Raw genomic sequence first — 27,105 nt, 5'->3', positions numbered from 1 at the left:
AGAGAGAGAGAGAGAGAGAGAGAGAGAGAGAGAGAGAGAGAGAGAGAGAGAGAGAAGGAGAGAAAAGATTTGGCGATACCGATTCGGCAGATGGACGAGACGAACCGTCGGGTCTCTCCTTATGGTTATTTCGCTCCTTATTTATTTATAGCCTCCGCAAAACGTGCTCGCCTGTGTGTGCAAGCGCGCGAGAGCAAACGTACTTGTGTCGCACGCGTTGATGGATATGCGGAAGTTGGCTTCAATTAACGAAACGTCTCTCGGAGTCTCTTCGCACACTGAATCATCGCGCGAGCGCGAAATATACGTTACCGCTTGCATGTCAGAAAATTGAAATCGAAATTGCGCATCACAATTTGCGCGGATTATCGCCGGTCGCGTACGCGTTACATTACCGTTCGATGTTATTTACGAGCGAGATTCGCGCCAATAATTCCCGCCTCTCTAACGGTAGGCTGTTGTTTTGCCTCGCGATTCATCGCGACTCTCCCATGCAATTATCGCGCTCCTCCCGATGCTACTGCGAATCAATCGCCGTCTCCAAATTGGGTATTTTCAACAGTTAAATAATTAACACGCGCTATGACTCCGTCACGTTTCTTTCCATTAATTGCACAGAATTGCACTTTACTGGTGATCGAGAATATTACAGTTCTTTTGTTTCATATAAATTATTTCCGATTTCGCTAAATTGAAAAGTAAATCTCACTCGAGACATAGCAACTTTTTAATAGCACATTTTCCTACACTGAGCAGAAATACTTGAAAATTTACTTGTGCGAGTTTTGCTTCGTTCTTAGGAAAATTTTGGAAAACATTGTTATATCTTTGCATTTGACTTAAAAAGCTTAAATATATCAGAAAAGTCTGCAGAAAAATTTCTACGTGCGTGGTTAGATTTTCCGCTGAAATGCACTTTTACGTAAGTTCTGTATGTACAAGAAATACGAAAAAGATAGCGTAATTGTTAGTGACGATCGTCTCTGCGTTATCGACATTTTTCGAGCTCGTCATCCCCTCCATCGACTCCAACATCCCCTTAAAACTAACTGGTTTCTACAGAAATCGCTTGTTTCCGCAACGACACCGGGCTTTCTTCTCCATTGACGCGTCTTCTTCATCACCGGTGAGAACCGACTTGCTGAGAAAGCTTACGCATAACAGCGTAGACTCCGAATCTAACCGTCTTCGAAATAATTAACTTCCATCAACTTGCCGCGCCGGAATTGCCGCTGTTCGCTGTTATTTCACTGAATTACTATTGCGCGCGCTCGCTGTTCTCTTCAGCAGAGTTTTCCTTCTCTTCGTCTGCCGTTGGTTTCCTGTTTCACCTCGTCTGTGTGTTATATCGCGTTCGATTTCCTCTTTTTTTTTGCCTCCCCCTTTTGCCATCGCATCCACGACGCATGCCGGACATTGCGATCGCACGGGCAAGCGCGTCCGGGCCGCGCATCGCGCTGAGGCGCCACGAGGAAAAATGCTAATAAGAAGGGACGACGGTGACGCGAAATTCACGCGGAATGCGTCCGCTTCTCGGCCGTGTGTCGGCTCGGCTCTCGGTTCCGCGGCTAATTGCATTAAGATAATTAAATCGGTGGCGGGCCACGGGATTCCGCGCAATTACGATACGCGTCGCAGAATGTGCCGGCGGTTTATTCCTCGTCTCGGCCATCGTCGTCGTCGGCAAACCGTTGTGCTGCGAGAGTTGAATTCGCGCGCCAATTACCCGCGCAAATAACGACGAGCAGGGATATTACGTTTGTGGAACGATGATGTTTCCGATCGGCGCGCTATCGGCCGACGGCACATTTCCCTCTTGCGAATCGAAGCTGCGCGCATTATCACATCGATAACGTAAGGACTATGTCGTGTTCTTCGTTAGCCAGTCTTGACTGTTTCGGTCGCTATCGTGGCTATTCGCGCGTGGCTCGTGACCGTAATATTATTCGGCAATAAGCCTCGTGTACGGCGCGGTCTATAATCATTCCGCGTGAATGAAGTCCGCGTTAACCCGGCACGAATAACATTTACATATCGAGCGGCACAAATCGGTATGCGTGTCGATTGCTGGCGCAAATTACCGTCAACGAGACGGTAACGTCGCATTTTTGCGCACAAGGGAGATGCACGAGGAGAAAAAAATGCCAATTCGGCCGACTGTGGATGGAGACCAGGCAAAAAACTCGTTGACGAGAAATAATACCTCTGTCGCTATAACCAAAAACATTCGTCTGCGCATGCAGCTGCGTTGAAACTCGGTTGAGATAACTGAGAGCAATTGTTAGCTGAGCAGAAACCTCCTCTCTCATGGGAATCTTTCTCTCCCTACGATCGAATTTTTCATCTGGTTCCCAAGTAACAGGAAATTCAATCAGTGAACTTGTTTTTGCAGAGACGCGAATTTTCAGTGAGTTTACTGAGGAAAAAATGTCTGAAAATGTTTGTAACTGCAATTACACACATATGGAGAAGTGATTATTATCGTCAAGAAACTAATTTTTGGGCAAATTCTACCGTAATGTTAGCGATAATAATCTTATGTCACTACTCCACCATTCTCGTGCCAGAGCAATCAAAAAATATAATTGGGACCAAAAGCAACTAAGATTTAGTCAGATCAACCATTTCCTGCGTGCCGAGTAATTTTGCAATCACCTCGAACACACATAGACCATCGGGAATGCGAGATTCCGTTTGACGGATATGACCGCTGTCCCGTCAGCGAGAGTCGCATATATATCTTGAGCTTCCATCTTAATTGGCGCACAAGTGGATCTGCTTGGTCGCGCTTGTCCCTAAGCTTCCGGAAAGCTCGGCGGGCAGAACGCGTTACGAACGTGGGAATCGTTTTCAAGGTGCACGACGCCGTGAAACGATCCGCTGCCGTGAAACATCTCGGTGTGTTTACTCCGCCGGAAAATCAATATTATTCATGAGACTGCGCTCGAGAGCGAGGCTCGCAAAATTATTAAAAAAAAAGAAAGGAAAAAGAATGGGGCCAGGGCAAACGGTAGCATCCGTTGCAACGCGTTGCGGTAAATAAATAACGGCGAGGGTAGCGGCCTACATTTATTATTCATTCGGCTCCGTTCTTTGCGTTTCGCGATCTCCTCTTGGCGGAACTCCGTCAACGAAAATCTCTCCCGTCGAGGAAGAGATAGAGAGACCTCGAGGATCGATCGCCTTCCTCCGCATTCCGCGGCTACGCGTTTCTTCCGCGCACGGTTGCGTTTATACACTTCATGAAGGTGTTTTATCGCACGCGAGAACTCGACCGTCAAGTGGAGCGCGGCGATGCGTCCGAAGAAGAAGCAGCACTTGGTGAACGCATCGGCGGAAAGAAACGAGCTAGCAGCGGCAGTAACAGTCGGCATTAGCATGTTGCGCTCCGCCGGGCCGGTGGACCGCCGATTGCGCCTTCTCTCTCCGAGAAAGTCGCGGCCGTAACCGAGTGGCCGCGCGCGATTATGCACCGCGCGCTCCGCGGCGAATTATCGGCGATGCGTTTCCGCGAAGCACCTCTGGAAGCGTTCAATTAAGCGGACGCGTTACGGCCGCGCGCGATTACGCTCAACTTCCGTGTACACGCTCGGCATTCGGCTTTTTCAATGCGGGGAAAAGGCGGAGAGAGGAGCGAGGGCGGGTGGGATAGAGAGAGATGGAGAAAGAGAGGCCGTGGTTTTAACGAAGCTTTCGTAATTACGGTAAGAGCCGGGTATTGTTCGTAGGATCGGCCGCGGGAATACAATGGGGCGAGTCGGCGTGACCCGTGACGACCGTACGGTATCCGCCGATGCTGCGAAAAACGGGAATGCGTCGGTTGCGACGCGGCTGCCTCGTCGGCGGAAGAAAGTCGCGCGGCTTTCGGCTTAATTATCCCAACGGGCCGGGATATAACGCGGCGAGAAAGTCAGGGAGGTTACAGTGCGTGGCTAATTAATGGGAGCTGAAATGAGACGCGTGAGGTGTACGAGGAATTTGAATCATCGTTCGCATTGGTATCCGCGTGCGTTTACTTGCGTATCCCTTCGTGAACCTGCACGCTGAACAATATCATTCTCCTGCTAAGAGAAACCGTCTAGTTTACTATCCTTCTTTTAATGGTTATTTTTAGCAAAAAAATTTCTCGATGAGATAGGTTTAGGTATACCTGTCACAAATTTGAGGAATATTTATCATGCTCTTTAAGTTTGAACTTATGTTGTAATAAATTTGCGAGTATATAATTATCTTATGAAGTACGTGAAACAAGTAACACTTATTTGGCTGCAATATGTGTTCTTCTGTGTGTACATTGAGCTGTGTGTGCAAAACGGGCATAATGAAGTTGGGACCTCATCAAATTGTCAAAATTAATAGTTAATACAGATAAACTTACAAATAATATAATTAAGAACACATTATATAATATTAAATAATAGTGATACTAATAATAATTAATAATAATGACAAATGGTATAATTACCGGGCAAGCTCGTCAGTAATGACTCTCAATGCTGACAGTTTGGTGAGCTCCCAACTTCATTGTGTCTAAACCATTCGCAATCGACCATACGTCTCGTTACGTTTTATGTAGGTCGTATTTTTTTATAATCACGTCGCAAATGACATTCCGCGACGTGAGCTTCCCGTCTCGGCGATACGCGTCTTTGTTGCACGCCGTCGCACGCGAAATTGTTTAACGAGCTCGGCCGCGATAAATCATGCACCGTCATTGCCGCATTCTGCGGACGACCTGGCCGCTCCACCCTCCCCGCGTTTCGCCGCGCGATTAGACCGCGCGGTAGAAAGAAAAAAAAAAGGCATGGCAGGATAGGCGGAATGAAAAGAGGACAAGAGAAGAGGGAGCTGGCTTCGAAAGCCGCGAACGAGCAATGGGAGATGCGCTCGTGACCCATGACGGCCTCCATGGGCACACACCGCGGAAAAGATGTATATCCACGCCGACACGGCGAAAGACATGGCGGCGGATAGGAGGGGCGGCGAGGGGGTTGACTGATGTTTCCCTATGCCACGTATGCTACCTCCATTACTCCGATATTATTATACCTGCGCTCCTTTATATCTCACGGCACCATCTTTGTTTTGCAGCGAGACGGCGCATCCGGTGCACCGTGCACGGGCGCGTTCGCGACGCGGAGTTCTGCTTTATCGGTCCTGTTTTCATTATTTTCCTTTTTGTTTCTCCTTTTCGTTTTTATTTCGCCGATCCCCTCGTTCCCCTTTTGCATGCTGCACGCGGCGCACGCACGTGAACCCCTTGCTTGCGACCGTCGGCCGTCGTCGCTAATCGCCCCGATATAATCGCGCGGGCCGAGCGGATGGAGGCGATACGTCTTTTCAAAAGTATGTTCCTTTATGGATGCACGTGTGTGTTATGCGTTTCTATATGCACCACCTGGTCCATATTAAATATCGGGCAGTAGGAATGCATTCGTAAAAATTGACTGAGGAATGCGGGAGGGATGTGAATGGAAACACGAAAGGTGTAAGATTAAAGTATCAATGCCTGGACACGCTAACAACATTGATATCTAATTCTGAATATTCTCATGGTTTTTTTAAATATGAATTTCTAAGCGCTCAATAATGGAATATATATATATATATATATGTATATTCAATATATTCAATATATTCAATACATTCAATATATGTATATATATGTTCTATAATGAAAGTGTGTTTAAATATTTGTATTTAAGGAGCAAAGCAATAAGAATGTCCAGAGTTGGGTATCAGTGTTGTCAGTGTCCAGGCACTTCTACACTGAGAAAAAGAGTGGTTGAGTTAATGAGACTTGCTGGGGAACCAACATAATTCTTTCAAGCAAGAGTTTAGTCGATTGAACAAATTATATAGTTGCTGCGATGAAAGTTATCAATTGACTCAATGATCGCGATTTGGTCAATAATTATATCAATGCAAGTTGCGCTAACGTATTTATTCAATGGATACAATATTTCTTTGAAGGCGAGTGATCGTAAATTTTGTCGATCCAACAAGCTTTCTTTTCTCAGTGTATAGGAAGGAAAGAGTAGAAATAAATTTCAAAGAAAATTTTTTCAACACGATGCAAAGACCTTTTCCCGACGTTTCGTGACGTATCGCCATCATCCGTTCGCTCTTTTGATTTACACGCTGGCGAAAATTCGCGACATGCCCCGATATGTGCTTGATATCTGATTCTTTTACTTTGCGTGCTGCGCGACATTATGCTCGTGCATGCTCGAGATATTACGTAAACGTGCATTCTGATACTCTCGGGGAATAGGACGGATGAAACGTTCAATGACTGTGTACAAAAAGCCCTCATCGGAAGTTCGTTGTTTCGTGTACGGAGATAAAATCGGGGCGGGATATTTTCTCTGGAAGCGCGGCGCTGTGCTTACTTTGCCGGCGTTTATTTAGAAAAACTGGTCGGCAGCCTTGTTTGGGAGCCTACCAATATTTGCATGTGCGCGTGCTCCCCGAGTCTCGAGGGTTGGCCGAGGATCGCGAAGTGGATTCCACTTGCCGCGGTCTCAGGAGCACACTCTTCGTCCCTTTTACATCTCTCGAGGGACTTTATCCTGTCGACCGCAGGCAACTTGAGAACGATGCTCGACGATTTCGTCGTACGATTTCGTCGGTTATTTGTTCGCGAATTTAAGTTCCTTCCTAAGATTTCTCTCTCCAAGCGGTATAATGAAATTATTAGCTCTCAATTTTCTGCGGGCCATAAAAATATTCATTGTGTATTTATGGCTCGCAAAGAAGAGCACAGTTGCTCCAGTCTATTAACTGAGATAAAAGATGTCTTAGAAGCAGAAAATATTTATTCGATGGTTGCTAGTGATACATTTACTTGAATATTTTTGTTTAACTAGAATAAACAACTGTTTTTATGAAAAGCAGAGGTTTTGCGAAAATGTATATTTTTTATTTGAAGAATATTTTATACTAAATAATATTATTAAATAAAAATATATTATTAGTAACCGCCGAAAAAAATATCTTTTAGATCTTTTTTCTCATAGTGCAGCAGTAGCTTTAACCCCTTGACTACCAACGGGAGATATGTTTTTATCACCATTAATAATAATCTTTCAGTTGAACAGCTTTTTGGCACATTTAAAACACATTAACTATTACTCTATGTATTACCGCGTTGAGACAAATATTCTCTTCCAAAAATTCGTTTGACATATTTCTGTGAGTTAATCTGTTCAGCCAACAAATATTTTTGTTCCTATCTTTATTAACTTTTTAGGGGGAATCTTTCGGATTTTTATATTTCTGCAGGATTATCGAGCACTTCTACATCGTTGTATCCTATCTTTACCAGGTTCCCCTCCAGATTTGTTTCCCCCTCGAAAACGTTATTCCGCAGCCACGTACGGACTGTCTTCCGCGAAGGGGCGGCGCATTGTCCCCGGTGGATTTATTCGTCCCGGTTAAATGCGACATCGTTCGAGATTGTGAAAAATGCTCGACGAGGAATTTATGGAAAATATCGACGTACGCACGCGCGCGCATGCCTCGCCGCGTTTATATGCCGCGCGGGACACGCTCGAGCGAATTCGAAACAAGAGCAAGAGCGACTTCCTGGCCGCACGGTGCACACAGATATCGGCTTGATAAATCTACGTGGAAGTGCGGATGACCGTGCATACAAATCGTCAGCCATTGGTCTCGCAGTAGCGGGCTGCTGGTGTACGTTTAAAGCGAGGGAGATAAGCGCGGGAGAAAAATAAGCGCGACTACGAGAAAGACCGAGCGTTGTTCCGCAGTAATTTAATTAGATTCGCATCTCACCGTTGATCTTGCTCTCGCGAAAAGAAACATCTCGCGCGAGATTAATTGCCAACGGTACGTTCGACGGAAATGGTTACTTTGTATATGTATGTGTGTGTGTATACGATTAGAGCGAGAGGTATCTCCGAAAGAAAGTCGAAAAGGAAATCCTTATCTGTCGCGACGTCTTTTATTTCTTATCGCGATTGAAATTCCCTCAGTCTGCTGTCTGGCTTTTTGATGTGTGCGCTTGCACACTCTGTATTCTCTCTTCGCGACTGCAACGAATTTCTTAGCACGTAGTCTCGCGCATCATCTGCCGCGCTGGTCGGGGTCATATCGGAGCCTCTAATCTGTTCATTAGTCCTAATATACTGAGAGCGGCTACCCACTCTCCATCAGATATTACCCGCCGTGTCATTCGGCCTCGGCTTTACGACCTCGAGAACGGATGGCTCCGTTCCACGGAGAGGACGATCGGCGATTATGACTATTTTTCTTTTCGAGCGTTTCACCGAACAGACGCACCGACGGACTGACGGTCATCCCTCGTCTACGGTTTTGAGTGGCGCGAGATGAATGTCTCGGGACGCTCGTAAACGAAATGTCAAGTAACCGTCCGCGTTTGAATCTTTTACCTACTTCTGTTCGCATCCCTTTACCAAAGTAGCAAATGCGCTTTCGCAAGAAAAGAAAAAAAAATGTCTGATCGTTTAGGTCCGTATTAATAGTCATTGGGCTAGCAGCACGCAGAGAAACGCAAGCTGTAAAACTTGTAAAGCAACAAATTGATTAGTCGCAGTCGACGATTCTCCTTACGGCCCAAGAATAATCGACTGCAATTGGTCAATTTTCTTACTGCCTGATGAGTTTTACTACATGCGCTTTTGACATTTAGTCGAAGTCTCAAATGAGATACTCGGATTTGAATTTAGTGTCAGAGTTTGAGAGTTTCTTTCCAGTTGAATCGCAACTATAGATAAAAGTGTCACATATGTTAGAGTTCAATTGTGAAAAGCTTGAATGTTATTCTAAAAAGATCTGAGTGTCTCTTACATGAGACAAGTTTCAGGTGACAGCTATTAATACAGGCCTTAGAAACACCTATCAGAGATCGGGAAGTCAGCTGGAGAAGTTGAGCGGAGATGGTAATTAAACGGGAAGTATGATCTCAAATAACTTGTATCCGCTGGACGACGACGATAACAGGTCGAGAGAGGCCAATCAAATGGCGGAACGTATCCACGGGCCCGCTGCCAATCGTCCGTACATAATTGGATATAGAATCGTGCGGCCTTTGCTCGCGTACGACGCCGTGTTGCCCTCCCCCTGCCCGGCGACGTGCCCTCGTCTTGGGTTAGGAATGTAATTAGTCAGAGGAGCACAATCTTGACCGCCGATCGGTAGGTCCCCTTCGGTGCGATGTCTGCGCGATGCCCCCTGCGAGATTGCCGGCCAAGATGGAGCGATTACCAGTCGTAAATACGCGCGCGATAATTAAAATTACTGACTGATTGCCTCGTCGAGGAACGCGCTTAGCTTAGCGAGACCCCTAAGTACCCTGCCAGCTGCGCCGATAGTATGTGGAAAGACGCAACGTTAGGATCTCGTTAGCCAACTTGGACCATGTCCAAAATACCGTAAGAGTTCTGACAAGTAAACTTATTTAAAAGTTACACTCCGATTTCTTTATAATTTGGCATAAATGTAGAAGTACAAAAATTTAGATCATATTTTTTTATTTTGGCCTACTTTGAGCCTACTTTGAGTTTCATAGGCAGTTTATAGCTTTTTAATGTTCTCACTCCTATTATCAATAAGTACAACAAAGTGCATAAAAAGTAAAATTGAATACAAGATATAGGCGTTTTTGGTTTGCTGATTATAAATATGAAGTCAAATGTGTAAAATTATTTGTATAAATAATAAAATGTTTAAACAAAACATGTAAAAAGTTCGAAAAAATTATGCAAATAATTTCTCGGTTTGGCTGAGATTCGAACCATTTTTGACTAATTTAGTACAGATTTGAAATATTTTGGTTGGAATCTCGGCTAAAGAAATTTAAAATAGTACGTGTCTCAGCTATGCCGATTTTATTAAAATTTGGATTTCTTTCTCTCTCTCTCTCTCTCTCTCTCTCTCTCTCTCTCTCTCTCTCGCGGTTTGGCCGAGATTCGAACTATTTTTGACTAATTTAGCATAGATTTGAAATATTTCGGTTGGAATCTTGGCTAAAGAAATTTAGGACGATTCGTGTCTCAGCTATGCCGATTTTGTTAAAATTTTAATTAAAATTGCTGGATTTCTCTCTTTCTCTCCCGGTTTGGCTGATATTCGAACCATTTTTACTAATTTAGCACAGATTGGAAATATTTTGGTTGGAATCTCGGCTAAAGAAATTTAGAATGGTTCGTATTTCAGCTATGCTGATTTTATTAAAATTATTCAACTATATCTTATATTCAGTTTTATTTATTATGCATTTTTGTTGTTGATGATAAGAGTCAGAATATTAAAAAGCTATAAACTGCCCATGAAACCCAAGTGGGTCAAAATGAAAAAATATGACCTAAATATTTTTTGTACTTCTACATTTGTACCAAATTAGGAAGAAATCGGAGTGTACCATTTGAGTAGATTTACTTGTAAGTATACCAAGTAAAGCTGTGTGCATTCCGTCGTTACTCGTGCGTCATTGTTTAGGAGATTTTCCACAAATCTTCTGAAATTTCCCTGAATTTTCTGAATACTCTGAATGTGAAACTTTCTTCTTCTCATAAAGATCGTGAGGATTGACGCTTCATTTTGTAATTTGCAAAATAGATTTTAACTCAATCTGTACTTCTTCGCTCTCTCAGGCCCGTATTAATAGTCATTACTTAAAATTTGCTCCAATTGAGATATTCAGATCTGGATTCAGAGTTAGGTCAGGGTTTTTCAGCTAAATTTTGATTGCGGATATAAATGTCACATACATCATAATTCAACTGAAAAACTTGTATTTAATCCGGAAAAAAACATTTTTCCGAGATTTATGAGCAAAAAAATGAGCCGGGTAAAATTTACTCACATTCAGGATTCACGCAACTTTTTAGTGTTTAGGAATCTAGAGTTAAAATATGGGCTTTAATTTCTTCGAGTTTTGAGTGAATTCTCGCTCATTTCGAGTGAGATTTCACCCCGAGAGATTTAAAGAGTATTAAAGGCGGCTTATACTTTCGCGTATCAGAGCGCGATTAGTCATCGGCTATCCCACGTGGAGAAGATCACCAGCTGGCGCGCGGCGGTCGGGAAGAAAAATCCGAGGAATGGCGCTCGCCTGGACGGATCGGCTCGCGGGTAAGGAACGTGCGATAAACAGCAGGGGAGCCGCACGGGATTACGCTGAACATCGGTTCGCGAGGAATCGCAGGCTCCACCGATTCCGGTGTCGCTCTCTGTACCGCTCTCTCTCCCGTAACAATAAGAGCGGGTTCACGGGCGACCTCAGAATTCTCGCGTCCCGGGTCGCACCAGTGGCTTTTCTCTCTCTTTCTCTCTCTCTCTCTCTTTCTCTCTCGTGACTCCGCGTACGCTCGCAACACGATGTTGTATTATTCAAATGGACCCGAAAGAGAGAAGCAAAGAATAGCTGCCTCCTTGTAAAAGCGGCCCGATACTATCTCGAGCTACCCCTATCGCGCATGTATATCAAATGCGTCTGTGTATATCGTTCCCTCTCTCTTTATTCTTCTTCTTCTTCCTCTTTTCGATATCTCTCGCTCGATAACTCGTCGAGTGATCGATATCGTAGGCTTCTTACCGAACCAACAGATTCACTGTAATTATTCCTCTCCCATTTTCCCTCCGGCGATTTTAATTATCGTCATATTAGAGATATATTGCGGTGACAAATAAACTAATAATTATTTAAAGTGTAACGTGTATGCTGCAAATCAGATTGTGATTTTATTGTCGACGATTGCTAACCGACAATTATTTATGAACAGTTTAATAGCCGTCATAATAAATATTATATTGTGCAATAAATTAATTATTGCAATGCATTCACCGCGGATTATGGCGAGCGTGGTTGGCACTTGTTGCGAGTTGCCAGGCTACGCCGACAGACGTGGCGGTGTTACCGTTGGAAATAGTGAGCTTTCTTTGAGCGCGTCGGTAATATCGAACGGTCCTTCCTCTTTCGGAAAGAGAAAAAGAGAGAAAGAGAGAGAAAAAGAGAAATCGCAAGAAAGAGGCAATGGTATCGCCGATATCGAACCCCGTCTCTGGATCGGAGAGGACGCGAGTGATCCGTGAGGCGCGGATATTATCGGCGCAATTTCTGCGTCATTGGGCACCGGTAGGCCTTCGCGCAACACTGCCATCTTATTACTCGCAGCCGTGCGAAATTATAGATCCTCAAACGGAGCGGCGGCCGATTACACCGTCCGCGTTGGGCGTAGGTATGCCACGTACGTGGATAACGGTAACGCCGCGCCGATCGCCTTGTCAGCTGACCTTACGGACATATCGCGAGATATACGCGCACGTGAGCGCGTGCGGTACGGTGGAGGATTGGTGGTGCTGTTGGTGGTGTTGGTGTTAGCGATGGTGATGGTAGTGGCCCCTGCTGCCATCCGCGATCCTCTACCACCACCACGCCCAGACAGAGCAGAAAGGAGCACACAGCGCTGTGCTCTCCACCAGCGTGTCCGACACCGTGCCGGCACCACGCCGAGATAAACGTCGAGATAGCGTAGGTCAACATCGCGGGCGACTGCGCACGTAGAATTTTTCGCGCTCGAGCTAGGAGCACACATCTGGGATCTGTCAAAGGCGAGCGGAGTATACGGTAAATCGGACGAGTCCCCTCCTCCTATCCGCAAGTGATTCTTCGAGAATAACGTGTCTTGATCATTGACTTTTAACAGAAATACTTATTGACGCGTTATTCACTACACTGAAAGAAATTCGATAAAAAGTTAACAAACGGATATTTCCGAGTAAAATACCGATGAATTTTTATATTCGATTAAATTTAATCGAGTACTTCCGATTATAACGGGATTTTATCGGATAAATCGATCAAAAAATTATAAACCGATATTTCTCATCGGATGGATCGGATACAAAAATTCGTCGATATTTTGGTCGGAAATATCTGTTTGTTAATTAATTAATCCATCGCGAATGAATGTTTCTCTTGTTTATTATTTAGATATTTTTTCTCTTGGTATATAGAAAAAAGTTATTTGCACGATGCAGGCAGCGAAGGAGTGTTACGGATGTAGATATCGGTGAAAGAGCCCAGTCGGAAGCGAAAGTCAAATAAGGCAAGTTACTGTAAAACTGCATCGCGTATTTTGTCGGCTACTCGAGAGAGAGAGATGGCATTATCCTGGAGCACATGACGAATGAGTTTCCACAAAATAACGACAAATCACAAGATAATAACGCGCGCGTTGCAAAGTCACGGCGATAACTGTCCGAAATTGTTCAGAGCCGCTCGTAAAGCGCGACGGAATTCGCGTGAGATAGCGGGACATCGTGCGCTATTAACGCGAACGTTATCAGTGACACGTCTTGAAGCGAGTCAGCTTTCACGCGTCCAATTAAGTCAATTAAGCGCGCGACTAATTCGCATCGCGAGATTCGCCACGATAACGTCGAATCGTTTCTTCATCGCGTCGCGAGTTAACATAAACCGACGGTTCGCGATCCGCGCAAAAAGCACGTGACGTGCTTTTATCGGCAATGCGTCGCGTACGCACGTGTGCAGTCGGCCCGAGTTCTCTCGGCTCGTGCACCACGCCTTCGCCGAGGAACGGCACACGATTCTACGTTCCTATACCGGTATCGAGATAGTATCGACCGGCATGGATCGCGCTCAGGCCGTCTAGGAGTCCGGCTTTAATAGCCTGCAGCCACGGCAATCGGCCAGAAATCGCTCGTATCTCAGCTCGTTGTGTTTTCGCACTCGCTCGCTCGCTTGCTCGGCACACACGTGCACTTACGTGTGTGTGTGTGTGTGTGTGGAACATGCGCGTGTATCTCGCACTCGGCGTACTAGCAGCGCGCGCGAGCGCAAACGTTTCCTGGAGCAAAGTTTCCAGGTCACCGGGAAAAGACCAATCGGAAGCAGATACCTTTCTCGCCGTTCTCGCGTCCTTTTTATCATCGTTTTGCGTCACCGTGCCGGGTGATACCGATAGTCCGTGCACCGTTCAGCGACAGCCCGTCGATCGGTATAAGGGAGTGAAATTCGCACGAACGTGGACGCGCTCTTCGTTCCGCATGTATAATCGCAGTTTCTGGCGATTCATAATCTCTGCCCGTTGCATTGTAGATCAGAACGCGGTTAATTGTAAATTGTTATCGAGCCGTTCGCGCGTGTCGTGAATCTCCATTTGAGGGATTTGTAGTCGCTCCAGCTCTCCGATAGTCGTTTTCGCCGCGCCGTTGACTGCTGCATACTTTTATGTGCATTGAACTCTGATAAAGCCGTAACGCGTTCACCAGTCACCGAGGCTCGCACTGGTCCTGCTTATCCTTCTCCTATCTTGTCTGGGTAAAATACGATACGATATGATATATCGAGGACTGTCCAGATGACAGATGGATCAAATAATCAACAGCCATAATGCAAAACGCGCATCTCCAAGCGCGATGTTGACGATTAAAAGACTAATAAGTTTTAGTTTAATGAATGCTGAAGGTTTCATTGAAGCTCGGAGCACAGTTCACGATCGTCTTGCAGCAGAATCGCTCGCAGTTCTGTCTGACTTCGTGAATGTTCCGGGGCGAAAGTCTAGGGTCGTGTGTCGCGTCTCGCGTGACACGGCACAAACGGGCGTCGCCGGAATCATTGACGGCCTCGTCGTAATTTGTTCCCGCGAAGTGGCGGGACACCCCACGATACGCCGAAATGTAATCTATCCCGATCCCTAATTCCCGTCGGGCGAGTCATTCATCCTTAATCGGTTAACAACGATCTCCTCGCGGCTCCGACAACGGTCGATCACTCGGTCCGATCTCGGATCTCGGTGTATCGTATAATTAGAACGGCGAGCGGCCCGCGATTTCTAGCCGGCCTTTCTGTCGAAAAGCCCTCGCTAAAGTCGCTCCTCTTCCCCTTGTGTTTCAGCAAAAGGTGAAGTTCTGGTTCGCCACGGGCGGCGCCGGATTCTGCATCAGCCGGGCCTTGGCGCTCAAGATGACTCCGGTTGCCGGGTGAGTTTTTACCCTTCCATTGTATATTTCTTCACAATGTATTATTCGCGAATAATAACGATATAACACGGCTACACTGAAAAAAATTATTCGATAAAAAATTAACAAACGGATATTTCCAATCAAAATACCGATGAATTTTTATATCCGATCAGGATATCAGGATTAAATTTAATCGAATACTTCCGATCATAATGACATTTCATCAGATAAACTGATCAAAAAATCATGAATCGATATTTCTCATCGGATGTTTCCTGGTCGGATATAAAAATCCATTGTTATTTTGATCACAAAAATCCGCCAAACGCAAAGAAATTCGGACTTGGATCTTTATTTCTGGAGTAATATATATATTGCATATTAATATCAATTATAATATTTATAATAATTAGTGCATGTGATAATAACATTCAATGTGATAATAACAAATAGAAAATAATAATGATCATTTTCATTATTAATAAAATTAACTTATCAATAATGATACTCATATATAATTACTAAATTGTTAATTAAGTTAATTGTTAAAATTAAGAATAATTGTTATTATGGTAACAATTGCTACTTATTAATTTTGATATGTACACGGATCATAAATTTGCTATATTATTGCTTGGCATTAATTATTCAAACGAAGCCGATATCGAGTCTCGGCGTGTTAACTTGAAAGCGAAATCGCTGCAAGATCACCGACTCGTCGAGTCGGTTCTCCCCATTTCCTCGCTTTTCTTTGCGACGGCGAACCGCCCTCACAGAATAGAAATCTCCATAGAATGCGGTCGGTCACGCGTGACGCATGTGACACGCGCTGCCACGGCGCGCCGCGGTGGTCCTTTCAGGGTTTAATCTAACGTGAAAATGCGTATTAACGATCGCGTATCCTCTCGGGATACCTGCACGTCTCTTTTTTTCCGCCGCGTCTCTACCTGCGGAGGATTAAACAGCGCTGCCCACGGCCTTGCCCAGTCACGCTCGCGCCGACCGATCGGTGCTATCTGTTACACGCAGGCCGATTCAGTGATTACGCTTGGTAATTACGCGTGGGGCTTCTGCTCTCTCCCGCCTTTCCCCTCCCTCATCCGTATGAAAGTCGTTGTTACTGGGTCGCGCGCGAGCAGCAACGCGCTGGAGCGTGGAAACGCGACGGTAATAAAAAATTGTGGGTCGTTGCGATGATCGTAACGATGGACAATTACACCGGCCATTATCGACGTCGCTCTCGATAAACGCGCCTCGATAGGCACGCTGGTTACCACGTATGACGGTTCATATACCGCACTCGCGCGCGATCATTTCGCGATGATCGCCGATGGAAGGTCGAAAGCGTTCGCGCGCGCGCCTTCGCGCTGCTCGTAAATCACCGTTTATGGCGCACAGTGGCCGATTGTTTATCCTCGGTCCTCGATAACGTCACCGTCAACCGGCACGAACCGCCGCTCTGACTGGTCATTTGTTGTTATTAACGATGTAAAAATGTACGCCAGGCTCGGCCATGCGGCACGATCCAGTTTTTCGCGACGTGGGGACGTCACGACTCTATCGTCGTAAATCCCGCGCTCAAATCCCGCGGGTTGACTCGCTTCGTAAAACCTCCTCCTGGCCGTTCGATCTCTGTTCAGCGATTCGATCGATTTACATCGGAATCTCACGGTCCTCCTCCTCTGCCTCTCCTCTTCCAAAAAGTAAAACGACTCCTCGAGTTTGGACGCGGATCTCTGCTCGTTTCAAGATTTCATATTTAATTTTCACTAATTTTATATTCTGTCAGAAATTTCCTGTTCTCATCGTTATCGATTTTGTCCTAAGAGCTCCATTCTGAGGAATTGAGAAATGCGCGCTGCGAAAAGATGTTTGATATTTGTAATTATAATCACGTTTCCTAAATTTCTTGAAAGCTTTTTGAAAAGCAGTAGTATTTTCACTCGAGCTCTTTTGAAAAGTGGAAGTATCTTCACTCAAAGCGATAGTGCCATTTGGAACTACACAAGAGTGAATATTTCACTCTGGATTAGAATGAATTCTGATTCCGTATAGACGAACGTTTCAATCGATTGAAGTGAATGTGTTCCTTTGACGATGGAATACACCAGATTCACTCTTCAGTTTCGAATGAAAATATTCACTGAACGACGCAGAGTGAAAAATTCACTCTGTAGGAGTGAAAAATAAATCGAATTTGAGTGATTCGTCTGTTACTCTACTTTTCTAACGAAATCTTACTCCAAACGGACTTATAAGGAGCATAGAAAAATAATTACTATAAATTATGGTCAGGAAAAGCATTTTTATTAAGTCCTACTATAATATTAGTGCGATAATAATCTTACACGCGTGTTACTACTGCCACTTTTGTTGAAACCACCATAAAATATGCCTCAAATTGGTTAAAAATAACTATAATTTATTTAACTATAATTAGTTAAATCAATCATTTTTTTCTATCAGTGTCTTCACTCTCTTTTTCGCCCTCTCTCGCTTCCTTCCCCCTAGCCTCGTCCTCGACCTCCTTATACGGATTCGGAGACAGAACGATCGAGGTTGGCAAAAAGCCCGGTACCTGGGAGGGCCCGCGAATCGGTCGTATCTCGATGTCCCCTCGTAGTCTCTTCCGCTCTGCCCTCTTCCGTCCATTTCGCGGTGTACACGGTCCCGGCATTATCCTGCCTCTCGTACGCTCGTTCGTTTCGTGTAGCGACACGAGACACGGCTACATGGCGTAAGAACGAGGCGAGTGCATCGAACAGCTTTCTCATTCGGACAACCGGCGAACGACGACGACAAAGACGACGATGACTCGCTTTATTATTTCACCGGACGTAATCCGGCGGCATCATCACAGTTCATCGGCGTTACAAATCGTTGCGATTTATTGCGACAAACATTGCTCGCGACGACGACAACGACGAGCGTTTCGTAATTTACCCTTATTCCCGCCGGCGTTTCTTCCTCGCGCGGCTAGAATCAAAAGGAGAATCGCGATATTTTTCCATCGCGCTTTCCTTTTCATGCCAAATGCTCGTGGTGGCGCAGCTCGCGAAAACGATAAAGTTCCATCGCCAGCGGCGCGCGAATTATCCCGCGGAATTCTCATGCATTTTTCCGCGCGCGAGCGCGCGCTTTCACGTTATGTCTCTCGCGCGTCGCGAGGTATAAAGTTGGGCGAATTTAACGGCCGTCGCGCAGGCGTTGCTGCGGATGCGGAAGCTCCCTTCGTGCCACGGCGAGGCGCGTCGCGTTACTTTGATATTATTTCAGACCACGTCAGGGAGCGATTCCGCGACGCGACAGTAAGTACGCACCTAGCTAATCCCACTTGTCTTCCTGCCTGGTAGGTGAGAAAGAGAGAGAGGGAGGCAGAAAGAGAACGCGCGCTTTAATTTATTCCGAGATTTGCGCCGTGCTTTTTCCCGCGCTTAAGGGAGTCACGGATATCACCGCGCAGCTACTTTTCATTTCGCGCGCGAGAACATTCCTTCTCCATCGCCGACGGCTATTCGCGATTTTATTTCGTCGGGCGAACATACCAAAGAGGAAAATTCGCCTCTTGGCTGCTGATGTTCTTCCGTCTTTTTGCCATCCAGCTAAGAATGCATGATGCAATTGTCTTCGCATTTCCATCTTCTTTCGTTTTTATTGCCTCGAGTCGGGCGTTCGCCTCTGACAGGTGTGCGTTGACTGCCGCGTGATTGTACAGAAACTGATGATTGAATTAGATACGGTGAACACGCGTAAATCGAGACGCACGAATCTTTCATTTCGTCATTGGCTACTAGCTGAAACTACCCGGCGTTGCCCGGGTTATCACAATGTGTCAAAGGGATGAAATCGGAGGGAGGATAGAGCGTGATAGGTTTCATATTTTCCGCTGACAATAAACACTATCGACATGACCACAGCGATTTTTATTCGCACCTCTTCTGTTTCCTCCAGTTTTTTTTTTATGAGAAAAACTGGTGATATTTATTTTTCTATATAGGCCTTAATTTGCCCATCAAAGGGCATCAAAGTTAGAAAAAACATTTCCTTATAACCTATATTGAGCAATAGCTCAATATACGAAGAATCTCATTGGATAAATTCAGAATATACATATTTTTATATATTTGCGGTCGATAGAGAGTTCATACACACACACACACACACACACACACACACACACACACACACACACACACACACACACACACACGAGATAGAGGGTGTCAATTCCTTTCGATTTACTTAAACTATTGTATATCTTGTTTACTCTTCACAGCAAATATAAATTTTGCATATTATTTTTCAAAGTCCTTCTCAAAGGAAATAGCAAAATAAAAAGGAAACCGCTAGGGGACGAAGAAGGGGGGGATTGAGCAGTCATTTTGAGTCATCACTGAGGAGGTTTTAATTGTATTTTCTGCAAGTGCAATTAATTGTAACTCACGATACTCAACGTGTTAAATTCCGAGCATAACAGTGAATCAACTTGCGCGATGGAAAATCGCTTTTCTTACGTGTATTGCTCGCGTCCGTGCCTCGTTAATGCGCCATAATTCGTGTTGGTTTTCTCCCTCTCGCTTCTGAAAGTATTTATCTTGCCACGGAAGTTGCCTTCTATTTTATGAGTCGTTGAACTGTGGAGAGGCAACGCTACCATTCCCGCGGGGAAATCGGGTCTTTTAATCATTCGACTCATCTACTTTGTCTTTTACTCGCTCCGTTGGATAGTTGGATGTTTTTCGGAGATTGGTCTGTGCGCGCTTCTGCGCTTGGATGAGATACTGTTCCTTGCGCAACCTATTATCGTGGTTAGTCGAGCAGCATGTTCTCCGATTTCAACAGGTTCTCACGTTCCCTTCGTAAGATCCACTCGAGCTCCCAGTTGACGTTCCGCTCGTTGCTTGCGCGAATTGTCATACGCTCATATCCGCTCCGTTAACCTCGACGTTGTCGTTTCGCTCGCACCGATACCGTGACAAGAGACGCCCGCGAAACCGTGGATATTGCAGTCCGCGATATCCAGATCGCCTATCTCGAAGTGCAGACCCTCATTTCTCTTCTCTTTGAAAAACAGGATTTGCGAGCGCACCTGATGCAACAACCAGCTGCATTTATGTGGCGCGCCCGCTCTCTGCGAGGAAATATCAAGCAAAATCAAAACCTGGTAATCTGATCTACTGAGATAACATTAACGTGGAGCAATTGCACACGGAAGCCAGCTGGCTTGTTATATCGACTGATATCACGCACATTATAACGATGATAACGCGATTCGCGATAAGCTTTTTCCACAAAACTCTCGTTTGGATAGTGTCGAGCTGCTCTCGACTTTTGAAACGGCCGGTCAATACGGCTGAAATAGAAGTTGCAGTCGAAAAGAGTTCCCAATGCAGCCGCATGAAATGTTAACTAACGTTTAACCTTTAATTCTCAACTTCTAACTTGATTTAAGTTTAATCTGCCGGCTAACGACCGGTCGTGTGCTACTTTCTCAGTAGCGAAGTCCGAGTCGCGCGCGCTACTTTCCTCCTTCGAATTTCCATTGCGACCGCATCGAGACGGTGTAATTGGATGCCGGATGAGTACAATTTTCGACGCTTGCGGATACGGGGAGGTGTACTCGAATCAACGTTCCTTCATTTTCGTGCGAGCGAACGTGAAGATTATTCCTGTAACGTCCTGAAATGGTTGACTTTCCCCATTATAATCTCAACAGTAACAGTAATAAGCTTTTTGGTTAATTTCAACACAAAAATTTTGCAAACAGTAGAATTAAGGCACAGTCAGGATAGAGAACAATTATTGTTCCCACTTACAAGTAAACTTACCCAAAAAGTACATTCCGATTTCTTCCTAATTTGGTACAAATGTAGAGATACAAAAAATGTTACACAATATTTAAGCCATATTTTTTTATTTTGACCCACTTTGAGTGTCACGGGCTTTTTAACGTTCTCACTCCTATCATCAACAAGTACAACAAAAATGCATAAGAAATAAAATTGAATACAAGATATAGTTAGATAATTTTAATAAAATCGGCATAGCTGAAATACGAACCATTCTAAATTTCCTTAGCCGAGATTCCAACCGAAATATTTCAAATCTGTACTAAATTAGTCAAAAATGGCTCAAATCTCGGCCAAACTGAGAGAGAGAGAGAGAGAGAGAGAGAGAGAGAGAGAGAGAGAGAGAGAAATCTGGAAATTTTAATTAAAATTTTAACAAAATTGGCATAGCTGAGACCCGAAACATTCTAAATTTTATTAGCGATTCCAACCGAAATATTTCAAATATGTGCTAAATTAGTCAAAAATAATTCGAATTTCGGCCAAACCGAGAAATTATTAATAATTTTTTTTATAAATAATTTTAAATATAAAATAATTAAATATAAAGTATAAATAATTTTTTTTCAACTTTTTATATATTTTGTTTAAACATTTTATTATTTATACAAATAATTTTACACATTTGATTTCATATTCATAATAAGCAAAACAAAAATGCCTATATTTTGTATTCAATTTTATTTCTTATGCATTTTTGTTGCACTTGTCGATGATAGAAGTGAGAACATTAAAAAGCTATAAACTGCTCCATGAAACTCAAAGTGGACCAAATGAAAAAATATGACCTAAATATTTTTTGTACTTCTACATTTGTGCCAAATTAGAAAGAAATTAGAGTGTAACTTTTGGATAGATTTATTTGTTAGTTACTGACATTCTCGAAGAAAGAATTTTTTTTCTTGCGAAGAAGAAAGTTTTTCTTGCGATCACCGGTTGTTAGCAATTTTAGCTGTGAAGTTCTTTTTTGGAATTATAGCGTGCACACAGGCAAGAAATTTGATCGCAAGGAAAGTCAGCTTTTTCTAGAGTGTCAATGACTAAGAGGGATATCAACAATTGGATGTTTTATCTGGGTTTATCGTCGCACAACTCCGAAATGGGAGCTCGTTTAACTCGATTCGAGTTGCTTTGAATGCTGTCTTTTTGTGAAGAGCTCGTGTCCGGCTTGAATTTCTCTAGTGATGGCGGTCGTCACCGTGGAAACGCGACGTGGAATCCGAACGCGAAACGGTTCCGCCGGTTCGTATTAGTCGTTTATCGAGCAACAAAGGGACATAATGGCCGGCTATCTTCGTGGCTCTCGCGCGGAGATGGATCTTAATTAACGGCGAACGCAAGAAGCCGCCGTTCGTTACAATGGGACCGGCGAGACGAGCTGGTCTGATTGCCACCCACGTGCAGAGACGCTGCAGGAAAATGCAGCAGGAAGTGCACGCGTGTGCAGCGCGCTGCGTACGCTCGCTCTTGCGCGTATATACCTATATTTATATCATTTCCTTGTTAGCGCACGCGGAAAGAGGAGGCTGAAGGAGGAAGAGGGCAATAAATAAGAGAGATTAGAGCGCAAGGAGACGATAAACGCACGCGCTGCGCGATGTCGCCGCGATTGTCCGAGTTCGTCGAGCTCTGCGCTCGTTACATTTCTATACGGGGTGTACGAGAATCGCTGCATGTCATTTATCGATGTGTATAAGAAGGCGGATTGAGAAGTAGATTTTAATGCCGCGATAGTTAAGAGACGGTTATTTAGCGTTAAAGATTACACAAAGTATTCTTGATTTGAGCTCCGAGAGTGTGAGAGCGACGAAAGCTTGCTTTCCAATCGATTTCGACTTGACTTTATTTCGCAGAGATTCAATTCTAGATTTTACTATTGAGATATTTTGTGCTGGAAATTAACAAGTTGCGGCTAGTAATGACTGACATAATGTGATGAATATGGAATTTTCTTCTTGCTAGGGAAAGCTTATTGCAAATTTTGCTGGGTCTGTTGCTCAGATAGTCGACGATTCTGGGACACCCAGTACACGTAGATTCCCGCTCACACTTTATCGTCTTACCATTTGTTACCGTTTGCATAATACGTTTTCATTTGCGCTCTTTCACTCAAGATGACAGGAGTGAGAGCAGGAAGCCGCTGAAAACTGTTCTTGTACCACCGTCCTCGATTTTATGTCCGCGCGTATCGATGAATCATAAATGTTATCATGGGAAATTGCATGGATGACGAGTGATATAGAGATTAGAAGTCGACGTATAGGAACCGGTATAATCTGGTGGAAGAGTGGAGGAGTTGAAGTCGTTTGACACTGTAAATACGCAAAAATAATCGCGCTTAATAAGAATGCGACGACATGATGCAAGCTACATATTTCGTACACGAAAGAAAAAGATTTAGTAAAAAATGCCAATGTTTAGACACGCATCTAACTCTGGATATTTTTATCGCTTTGGTCTTTAAATACGAATATCCAAACTTGCAAAACATAGAATATATGTACTTTCTATTCTAAATTTCTTGAAGTATAATGTCACTCAAAACAAGTGAACAGTGACAGTATTTTCATTTAATATGAAAATATGAAATGGCAAAATACACTGCCACTCGATATTGCAGAAATGGACATTAGAGTGAGTTGCTTAGAATGAATTGTGACTCTACAGGAGTACATCAGATTCATTCTTCAATTTCGAGCGAAAATATTCACTCGAGGATTCGGAGTAAAGAATGCGAGTGAAAAATCATTCGAACTCAAGTGACTCTACGGTAACCATTCTATTTTTCGAATAAAGTTTTATTCCACGAAGTAAATATTCAATTCAAGATTTGTAAATATAATCTTGTAAAATTTTAGAATATATATACATGTGTTCTATGTTGAACGTTTAAATATTCATATTTAAAGACTAAACAATGAAAGAAGAAATGGTTGATCCAATGAAAATTGTAGTTATCTTTGGGCCCGAGCATATTTTTCAGTTGCTTCAACACGAAAATGGTAGTATTAACATATATATTGTCACTAACATTATACTAAAATTTAATTAAAACATGGTTTTCTCCACTATAATTTATAGCAATTATTTCTCTGTGCGATTATAGTTGCAAATACGAAACATCTTTTCTCAGCGAAGCAATAAAAATGTGCAGAGTGCCTATTCAGGTATTTTGGCCTTACTGTGCCAAGTGAGAACCTCTCGCTAAAGTTGACATCTCGATATCGCGTTTATCGAACTGCTCGCGGTAGCAACTCTCGAGCGCAGCGAGAAGTGTCTTCTCGAAGTCGTCGCTTCGCGCTTTTTTTCTCGTTTTTGGACCGCTTCAGCGTTTCGCCCGACACTCGTATACGTGTACAACCATTCGTTGCCGAGAGCTCCCTTTTATTGCCCCCTCCGAAAAGAAAACACGAGAAGGTAGGCAGAAGATGCGCGCACCTGCGAGCGAACGTTTAGTCTCGCTCCGGCCGCCGACAGCTTCCTCTTTTGATACGTGCGTTGGAGATCCCGGGACCGGATCGTAAACGGCCGCCTCCCGGGATCTCTGGGAGATTTCTCTACGGCGATGACACGCGGAATCGGATTCGGGAATCACGGGAGTCGCAATTTGCCCGCTGATGTGGCTTATAATCACGCGGCGCTCGCCTCCTCCGGGGAGGAGCAAGCCGGTTCCGAGACGTTATGAATCCCAATGAGACGCCGATTTAAATCGACGACGTACGCACGCTGCATTCGCATCGCGGCGAGATTTCCGAAATACGTCTCACGAAGACCCCGGTAATTGCTTCTTAATCCGCTTATACGTACGTTCGTCGCGTTCAACGGACCGAGATACATGGCGCGTCTCTTTACGGCACATTTATTATAATATAAGGCCGTTTATTATAATATAATGGACCCGAAGACGGACACGAGGGAAAAGCGCGTGTTTTATCCTGAAGAAAGATACAAGCGAATGGGCCATCCAAGTTCCTGTGGATCTTCCCCCTCAAGGAAAAGAGATTTCACACGTGCGTGATGCGCGCAGCAGCAGGCATTTAACTTGCCTTCCTGTACGCTTTTTTTCTTCCTTCTTCGCTTCGTCGTTTTCTTTTTTGAGGGTCTTCTTACCGTAATCAGGTTACGAGCCGGGAATGCGTCGGGAGAGTCTTCCCTTCCGCCCGCGATAATAAACGTGTCGTCGAAATTACACGGTGAGAAGTACAGAGGGGAGCGGCGGGGGAGGGGCAGGGAGGGAAGGAGGGAGAGTGCAAGAGAAGCTGCTGTGCAACGAGCGGCGGGCGAGAAGGGGAGCGAGAACACTCGCGCACCGCGCCGCGATATCTTCCTGTCACGAAAAAAGGAAGAAATGAAAGCGGAGAGTAACTCGCCGCGTTCGCTACCTGTTGTATTATTCACGAATCCAACTTATCATTATGACTCAACGTATCATTATTTCAGAAATTAATTCGTTTGCCTGTTACTCTCGGCCAATTACGCCGAAGGCATCTCGGGCTTGACCGCCGCGGCCCATAAGCACGCGGGTTTTGCGACCGCGCCGTAAATCCAGGGACATTTAATCTAATCGGGACTAACGAATTAAAATCGTCCTCGTCGGGGCCTCGCCCCGGCCCCGAGTGTCCCGACAATAAACGTGTCGCGGTAATTTCGCGGTCGGTGAGAAACGAATGAAAGGAGAAGGGGAAAAGGAGCAAAAGCGAAAAAGATGGCAAGAGTCGCCGAGGGAAGAGCACGCGGAGAAGAGACAGAGAGGAGGAGGGAGGGAATCGGAGAGGAGGTTCGACGAAGCTCGCGTCCAAGGATCTCTCTTCGATTCCCTTATTGCTCGCCTAATTGGATTCCTCTCTACCATCGGCGCGATCGCCGCGTATACATCTATCAGCCCGCGGCTCGTGAAACCAATTTGGGCATTCCTATACATACCTATACATACATATATATATACATACATGCACTATGTGTGCTGACGGGGCCCGCGGTGATCTATAGATCGAAAGCTGCAACAACCGCGCCGACTTCTCTGTTCTTCTCGACGTTCTGTTCCTCGAAATGTGTTAGAATGCGTGACTCGGTAAATTAACGTAAAGCCACATTGTATGCATACGGAGGAGCACGCCTAATTCTCGCCTACGAGATCGGTCGTCCTAAGCTTCATCTCGAGTCGATTTATCGTTTCCGTACGGCGCGGAGTTATCCCAGGCAGATATTTAATTGCGAGTCGTATTTACGGCTCTTCCGTTATCTCACATTGGCAGGAAAAGCATTCGAGAAATAAAAATTATTTACTCGGTCAACACTAAAAAAATCACATATTATTCTAATATAAGATATTTCCTAAATGAGAAAATATACATTCTCCTCAAAGTTTAGCTTTTGTTTATTCTGTTTAAATGAAAGAATTTAGATTGAGGTAAATATGTTAGTGTTTATGGAATAAATTCTTTTTTATTTTTTAGAGATTTTTTCCCCCTCAGTGTACTAATGACGTTTGACTCTGATGGTCGTATCGCTGAATCTATATTGCAAAAATGTCGAATAAAAAGAGTCTCAGTTATGCAAATTTTTAACGATTCGTGGAACTCACTTTCTAGTTTGTTTGGTACAAATGGAATTTATCAATAGGACCATCAAAATTTGCTGAAGAAATCAGATATATAGAATTCTAGAATCGAATTCGTTTAGCTCGACTCTAATCGTCTCGACGCATGCATTTTACATTTCAGTGCTGCATCTAGCGCTGAAAATTGTCTGTTGCGTTCAGAAAGATCGATAGAAGTTACGGTCAAACGATGTAGAGTTATCGGAATCAGAGCAACTCCGTTTGCATACGCGCATGCTTGAAAGATGCATGTGCCGGTGCACACGTCTCAATTCCGTTAAACTTACTCTGCCTCACTATGTCTTATTGCCCCGATGTCTTCGTACGCCGTTCAGCCCGATCGATATCGATTCAATCGCGAGACGATTCCGTGTCTCCGCGATCAGCCGGTGGCGAAGCCACGGTTCTTCTTCCGTCTCGCTGAGCGAGCGAGCGCGAGTCGATGTAGTCGCTCTCAATCCGCCAGGTCGTTCTCTACAGCTTGATAGATCGTTTCACTGCGAGATTCCGGGCAAAAAGGTCGTTATTAATCAATTTCATGAGACACACTACTGCGAGAAACACAAGTGAAGCAATATCGCGATGAAACACGTCTGCGGAGGAAGTCCATGGGATGCTCCTCGCGGTGCATTGACGCGTTGACGCCATTGAGAAGTTAAGAGGCTTTAGTAAATTTACTCTATT

The 27,105-nt window shown here is 44.4% G+C and overlaps 1 protein-coding gene across 1 annotated transcript in view; it reads left to right on the top strand.

Moving 5' to 3' along the window:
• The window catches only part of LOC116848058 (fringe glycosyltransferase), a 136,085-nt gene that overhangs the window by 90,014 nt on the left and 18,966 nt on the right, over positions 1-27,105 (top strand). The window contains exon 6 of the mRNA XM_032823805.1: positions 14,906-14,991. Coding sequence (XP_032679696.1) covers positions 14,906-14,991 — 86 coding nt within the window. The remainder of the gene's footprint in view (positions 1-14,905; positions 14,992-27,105) is intronic.

Source organism: Odontomachus brunneus, unplaced genomic scaffold, assembly GCF_010583005.1.
Source record: "Odontomachus brunneus isolate Ranch 3 - 2012 unplaced genomic scaffold, Obru_v1 Obru_scaffold_005, whole genome shotgun sequence".
Classification (NCBI taxonomy): Eukaryota; Metazoa; Arthropoda; class Insecta; order Hymenoptera; family Formicidae; genus Odontomachus; species Odontomachus brunneus.
Note: the sequence above shows the minus strand (reverse complement) of the source record. Positions and strands in the feature narration are given on the sequence as shown.